Here is an 8,035-nt window from a genome sequence, read left to right on the forward strand (position 1 = left end):
ATGATGGAAAGTGCTGGGCAGGAAGAGTCAAGATGGGTAACAACCGTTATTATGAGCACAGCCCTGCAGGTACTGTACTATTTGTCAAAAACAGCGTCTTGCTAAACACACTGAAAGAAGCAGTTCCTATATTCTATACATTAAAATATTTAATGCAGTATAAATGAATTTTATACTATATTAAGGAAAACCCAGAGTCATAGCCCTGAAGTCACTTCTACCATAACACTGATTCTTTTGTATTTTYTTGTGTTTTTTCTCTTAGCTATTTCTGCATGTATTTGGCTACCTATTTAGTATTCTTACTACCCACTATTCTGAGTTACAGTGCTTCAGGAATTGTCTCCCTGGCTCATCGTTTTTGCACTGCACCAATGCTGCTTTCAATGAGTACTAAAATAATTCTGCAAGCGATGTTCTTTTTATTTTCTAAATTTCTCCATAAACACTTTATTTTCTAGTATATAGTGAGATAGATTATTATTGGGTAAGTGTGCCATTTAGTTTAAAAATAGAGAGTCTTCCAAATATTAATGTATATTTATATCTTTAATATCACACCAAGACWCTCTGTGCTCCTCAGTAAAGGGAAAGGGGCTGTCAAGGAGCTGGGAGTTAGTTCTTGATGCTGAGGTCATTTTGATGCCAGCCTGAGAGAATTTAGAGGCTGAGGGCTTTGACTTGCAAGGAAGGACAGCATGCGTTAGCTGGGCTGACAGGGTTACCTACCCCCCCACCTCTACTGCACAGATAGGTGAATGGTGGTGAAGCAGTTCCTGAACCATCACAGTGTAAAGCCTCTTCTTATTTGCCTGCTTGCCTCAGAATGACAGCCTGTAAATTGTATCAGTTTGAGAGCTGTTTCAGGAGCAACTTAATCCTCAGTATGTTAAGAGGTGTCTGTGGTGACCTCATCAGCTATACCACTGTAACATACCTCTGCTCTTAAACACCTAATTCTACTCAAAGCTACTGCCATTGGTAAAGACTCCCTGGGCGTAAAGATGTGGAAATAGCTGCAATACAGTTCCAAGACTTTTTTTTATAAAGGTRTTACTTTGTATCAATATGATTTCTTCTGCATTATATTTTTTCTTCCTATGCAGCCATCTGTTCATTATAGTTGTTGCTTATATTTGTATATTACATAATTTAATATCAGCAGTGACTTTGAAGCAGAGTTTTTCCAAAATTGTAGTCACACCTCATAAGCAGTTATCATTGAGTATTCCATTTCTAGATCCAATTTRAAACATGAAATTTCTAGCAACTGTCTCCTTCAGGATTCAGTTCTCCTCCCTATATTGCAGGTTGGTTGCATTTTAAATGGGTAAGCTAAAAGACGTGTTATTATTTAAAAAGGATTAAGTGGTTTAATCTTTAAAATTTATGGGCTTGAGCAACTTTTGTAGAACACACTGTAAAAATGCTTTTTGCAGGCTGAAAAATATCCAAATGMACCCTGCTCTGCAGATGATTATGTTGCATAGCACAATGTTCTTGTCTTCCTGAATGGATTGCAGTCAGTCAAAAAGCTTTAATGAAAATCATGCCCAATACATTTTTTCTGAACTATCTGCTGAATGAAATGCTGACATCCATGAAAATGAATGCAGTCTAATTAACTGGAGTCATAGAAACACACTACTGTATGTTCCTCATTTCTGCAAATCCCCCTTTAGCACATCTGCAAAAAGATAGACTGTAAAATGTTTGAGTTTCTTTATGTATTATGCAAGAATTTTCTGTGGCAAACTGAATGTATGCATACAAAATTGTGATTCAATTATTTGATATTGTCCAATACGAATATTTCAAAATTTCATTAACTGAAAAAGTTAACATTTTACTATTTTTTATTGCAAGTAGAATAAATATTTTCTAATCAATAGTATTAAAGTTCTATATATGATCCTTCAGAAAATGTTTTATGAATGCTTCTATTCAATTTGTTTGCTGAAAACATGTAAAACTTATTTTTCTTTAGTATTGATTTTTTAAATATTTATTTAGAACCACGAAATTTCTACAATTCTACAGAGTCAACATCACCGAGTTCGATATTCAGATTCAGTGGAAATTGGATCTGTGATATTCTCTCTTTCTGGTACAGTATTTTGAAGTTTGTTTATATTTTTAAACTCATAAACTCTAATGAGGTATGAAATCAGGCCGTGTTGTAGCCATGTACACAGAATTGGAGAAAGCTGCCTTGCTCAAGTATCATACACTAGTGGAAGGAGTTGTGCCATAATTGCACATAAATCAGAGGGCAGAATTAAAAATTTCGAGGCTAAAAAATTTTCATTGGTCCTTACTGTCATGGAACTCATTGTAACACAGCTGCTTGGATTTGATGATCATTGGCTGAACTGTTTAGTCATTTCTTGTTATAGCTGAGCAGACACACTGAGGTGCCACTAAAATGTAAGATAGTCATCAAGATTTTTAGTATTCATGACTGTTAATACAATAATGAATCAAGATGCTTGGCTTTCATCTTCCAGATTGAGTTTGCAGACCTGGTAGTGATGCAGGAGTTAAGGAAAGGTTTTTACTTTTTTTTTTTGGTTGATCAGGCTTGATTAGTAAATCACTGACACTGCAAATACAAGATATCTATCTTTCCTTTCTAGAATAGAAGATGCTTTAGACAAGTAGACCAAAATAGAAGGATAGATCTGATTTTTTCCTGAAGTATAAGGATGAACGAGGCATACCTTGACTTAGTCTTCGTGTCCTTTGTTGTTAAACAATTATGAATAGCATGGTAGACATGTTAGCTTAAGAATTAAGATGTTACAGGCATATTTGTCTTATTTAGAGGTGGGAATTGCTGACGTCTTAAAGCAGTGTTGACATGATTAATTCTAAATTCATTGCAGATAGCAGTTTCTCGTTCCTGAGGCATTTGCCTTCAAAAGCATTCAGATGTCTCTCTGTACTTTTAGCAGATTGAACACTTTTATTTTGATATTGTGAAAATAACCTCCAAATTATTTATAGTTTTATCTTAAATTTACCAATCATTGCTGGCCAGATCTTGTGACAGGTGGATATAGCGGTTGCTTCAGCACTGTTATTCCCACTATCTTGCATGTTACTGTCAAGATGTGTAAATTCATTCACAGCTTTGTTTTATTGCCTTTTAAACTAATGCTTGAGCAGGAATTCTGCTTCCTGATAGGGTATTTGTAGTAAGAAGACGTCATCTCAGTATCGCCATGAAGTATACGTGTATACTGTAATCATTTTCTTCTTCAGCAGGTGTTGCATTTATACTGGCAGACGCTCAGGACTTACTTAGGACAGGAGAAGAACATTTTTTAGACAGAATTCAGAAGTTCATAAGCATTCACCGAAACAGTTTTTTGGTTTTGTCAGCTGCCCTTCATGGACCAGAAGAATGGAATATAATGTTCAGGATTCAGAGAAGGTATGGATTTGACACTAAACCAAACTTACTATTATTATGAAGAAATTAGGAGAAATATATACTCAACAGTCATATATTCAAGTGAGTTTTATTTTGTTCGTGCAATGGAAAAATAACCAAAGGATACGTTTATCACACTGACCTATCTYATTAATGGCAAATGAAATGAAAAGAATGGTGAGTGAATCAACCTGACATGTCATAGTCAACTCAACAAAAGGGRACATTTCTCAAAAGATAGCAAATAACATTCCTTTCAAACACTTTAGGACTATGTAGTATAATTCTTTTTCAAGACTTTTTTTTTCTCACATTGGAAAATTATGCAATTTTCCTTAACTCTTTTAGGTCTGTCAGCATATTTTTATGTTAAGTTAAAAAAAAAAGTACATTTTCTTCATACAAAAAGGCTTTATTGTAAAGCACATTCTTTGCCAGCTTTTAACATCTGGTTACTTGGAACAGCATCTATTATATAAAAAGCTGGAACAACTGAAATAGTAATCAGCAGTATTTTACACCAAAAGTGTAATACTGTACATTAAGACAATGTCTGATTTCAACTGAAGCCTGAAATCTCTTATGTTGCARTACATAGTGGCTGAGAACATTATCAAATTCTGTGTTCTTTATTTCTCCTCTAGTCAAAGCCACTTTCTTATAGTAGCATAACTGCAGCTGATTTTCACTCTTGACATCAAATAAGTGACTATTTTAATAGTCTGTGATCTTTACTTTCCTGAAATTAGCACCAATTTAGTTAAGTCCTGGGCACGCTGCCAATTGCTGATGAGTAGCATAGTGTATGGGATGAAATACAGAGTCCCTATTACCCATTTGTGGAAATTCCATACATTTTATGAGAGGTCTTAAAAGATCTGCTACCATTCTTGTTGAATATTACCATTCAACACGAATATGCTATTCAGCTGATGGCGGAGCTAATTCTCAATTTACGTTTATTTCTTTGTACACTTGATTTCCAGGATACGTTGCTCACTAACAATACAGTGTTTTGAAAATAAAATCTATTTGCCAAGCCAGTAATTTTATTAAAGTAAAAATTATACTTTCTTCATTGCAGGCCATACCAAACTGATGCTGACAAGGCACAATTGTATTTTGAATGCATGTGCTTTGTTACTATTTATTTTGCCGTTGTATGTACATCAGTGAATAAGTTGTTGTATTGGTGGGTGGGTGAAACTTGTTCTACATTCTCAAAGTAGAAGTCGCTTGTTGGATTTGTTAAAAAAAAAACAAACAAAGCCCCTGCTAGTTTCCAGAGGTCTTTCGGTATTACTGTTTTTTTCTGCCTATCTACAGTTTTGTTGCAATTAGGGAAGGATTTTTTTTTTTTTTTTACCTAAAAGGAACATTGTAAGAAAGACTGCTGTTCAACACCAATAACACTTTATRTGGGGTTGTGCATATGATAGGGGTGGGAAGGAGAAACTTTATCATCACAGTTCTGGAAAATGAGCATTATAGTAATATCCTCAATAAATCCACATTTATTTTTATACTCCTTACAGCAAAGACCAGTCATGTGCTTAAAAAGGCCAGTATTCTGTCCACTGATCAAAATTAACAAAACAAACTAAATTTAGATATGGTATAATTGGTAACAGCAYTATTGACAGAAGTAGATTTTACATGTACTTACCCCAATACATGAATTGCTTCTTTACTGTGCTTAGTTCATTCATGCTTTGCTTTGCCAACAGCTGGTACTGGCAAAGTTGCATATGTTAATCTTCCTAATCCTAAAACCGGGATCAAAAGGTAAAATCAAACCTATTTCTACACTGGATTTTAGCACAACTCAGAGGGATCCTGGCCACCAACTCTTAGGGAATGGCACTGCTTACATTTTTGCTGATTAGAAGAATAGGCTGCCAAGTTCAGCAGGTATCCAAGTATCAAGGGAGTTGATGTGAATGAGTCCAAGTCATCAATCAGGCTGAGGGGAAGAACAGGTGGTAAACGTGTACTGAGTACACAATTGAGCAGCTGGGTCCCTCTTTGCATTATTTTTAATTATATAAAAAATTCTTCATTCCTTGCCATTTAATCTCTAGAGTGTTTTAGCTCTACAATAGAAAATGGCAGCAATACTAACTACATTGTCACTGTCACAACACACTTAAGGTATAAGAAGAGAGGCTCTGTGCTTGCCTCTTCCATGACTGCTTTGAATAACAGGATAACAGCTACAGAAGTACATATGAATAACATATTTATAGAGAGAGCAAGAGAACACATTTTAGGCTAAATTATTTGAATGTCCAAGTCTATAAATGAGATTCTTATTAGAATTATCCCATTAGTTTAATTACTTTAATTCATACACAGACTGCTGTATCTAGATTGTATCTACAGAGATTCAGGTCAAATATTTGAAGTATTTTTAGAACAWTTTTTCAGATACATTCCTGTGTTCTGCCAAAGCCATCAAAAAACATCTTTTCTTTTGCTGGCATTTTGAGAACACTCAGTCTTCAACAATATATCAGAGGAGTTTTTAGGTGTTTAGTTCTCCCTGAATGTATGCATGCTTAAGAAGTAACAAAGATTGCTTTTATCTTTAGAAGCAGCTGCAGGGTCTGTGATGTTTGCATACCCATCTGTTTCATTTCTATACAACTAGTTTATCTGGGATTTTAGAGAAACTTTATCTCTGCTAGGGCTACTAGAAAAACAATCCTCTGTGTACTTGTGGTGACAGCACCGTTAGAAGAGTCATCTGCATCAYGTGGGAATGCTTTTCTAGTTTTACAGCATAACAAACTGAACATACATTCTAGAAGTAACCTTAAATTTTTTTGATGTGCAGATTCCTGGGCAGTAATTTACGCATCATTCCGGTTCATAATACTGCTGAAACTGTTAAGGTTATGCTAACTATAGCTAAGGTGAGTCTAGTCTAGATATTAGATCCTCAGAACTTCAGAAGTATATTAACCTATAAAAATCAAGAACTATAAAATATTTGTCCTTAATATATTTGTGTCATATTCCTCACAATCTATATAATACATTGTGGTAGGAACACAATTCAGATGCTTTAGCTGAGTGTTTAAATTACTGTTGAAGGTAACTTTAAAGCTCTCAATATCACGTAGGAAGACAAATGAGATATTTAAATATTATTCACCACTGTTAAATTAGGGTATCTTCACTTCATCTACTAGTGCAGAACCAGCATGACATCAAAATGACTTCTAAATATTTAATGGCTTCTTAAAATAAAACCTCAATCTAAATTCTGTAGTTACTTGTGGATTTTTAATGATGCACATAGTATATTATTTCCATGGCTTAACAATTTGTATATAGGTGCATATTTTTCTTTATCTGTTTTTGTAATTGCAATTGCATCTGTAATTACAAGGTATCTCATATGCATAAATATTYTTCATTGAATATATTTGTAAAAGCTCTCTATACATTTCTCCATGAAAATTCTAAGTTGGTATTAGCTGTAACAGTCCTAGCAGCATCCCATGTACTAAAAAAATAAAGAACAGAATGATATTAGAAATCAGATACAAATTTACTTTTTATCCTCTCCTGAGGTGAGCTTCTCAAAATAATAAGCATTTACCTATTTAGAGTATTCATCATTTTGAAAGTTTATAAACTCCATCTCATTTGTTATGCAGCAAGAGCTGTTAAATGCTTATTACATTGTTGAACATTCTACTTTTCAACCTTTTTATGGAATCTATTGATATCTCTGGTCTAGCCTCTTAATAAGTATTAAAATGAAATTAACAAAATTACTGCTGATCCTATAAATTTGAATCTGCTTTTCTATTTGTTCTGAGTGAATACACCAGATTTTGATGCAAGAGTGCCATAAGAAGTGAAGACAGTACATACTACAAATTTATCCATTGCCATTGCATTACTTTTTATTATTTTTTACAGTGTCAGTTTTGGCACTGGTCTGGCTGCTAAAGGGATATATCAAATCACCTGTGTATACCATTCTTAAACATCTACTTCAGAGAACATGATTGATGTTATTAYGCTAAAAAAAATTTACATTTGTACTATTTGAAGAATAAGATGTTGAATATTCCTTTAGATAAAAGTTATTTTCTCCTACTCATAATATTTTTCTTTCCTCTAAGATAACTTCCAAGCCATACAGAGATGATATTCGTTACAAAATGGCAATGACAAAAGCCTACATAATAGAAAAGAGTCCAGTTTGGGAGATGCTTCAGCAGTACCAGCTGCATTGTAATTAATTTAGTGTTTGTTTTTTGATTTTTTTTAATTCATTAAATATAACAGCTACATTTTAAATAAAATATAAATGCTCTTAAAAATATATTGTTACATTTTCAAAGACTATATACAACTGAGGCATTTGGAATGAAAATTTAAATAACTATACAGTGCAAAACTGGCATAATTATACCAAATATGTATTCTAAGAAAAAAGATTGTGGTTTAACTGCACTATAGAGAAGTCACCCTTATTTTTAGCTTGATTCTGAACATACAGACTTTAAAATTTGTAATCATTTCCCAAAATACATCTTTAAGGAAATTTTCATCATTAAGGATAAGGATTATCAAAATAAT

General features: G+C 33.6%; 1 protein-coding gene across 1 annotated transcript; it reads left to right on the plus strand.

Moving 5' to 3' along the window:
* Positions 1-7,695, plus strand: CUNH1orf146 (chromosome unknown C1orf146 homolog). The gene is made up of 5 exons (XM_085303562.1): positions 1-69; positions 2,014-2,107; positions 3,268-3,436; positions 6,273-6,351; positions 7,576-7,695. Exons 1-5 carry the CDS (start codon positions 1-3, stop codon positions 7,693-7,695), a joined length of 531 nt encoding a protein of 176 aa, XP_085159688.1.
* The last annotated feature ends 340 nt before the right edge of the window (positions 7,696-8,035 follow it).

Source organism: Rhea americana, unplaced genomic scaffold (genome assembly GCF_003343005.1).
Source record: "Rhea americana isolate MKP2758 unplaced genomic scaffold, rheAme1 scaffold_2, whole genome shotgun sequence".
Classification (NCBI taxonomy): Eukaryota; Metazoa; Chordata; class Aves; order Rheiformes; family Rheidae; genus Rhea; species Rhea americana.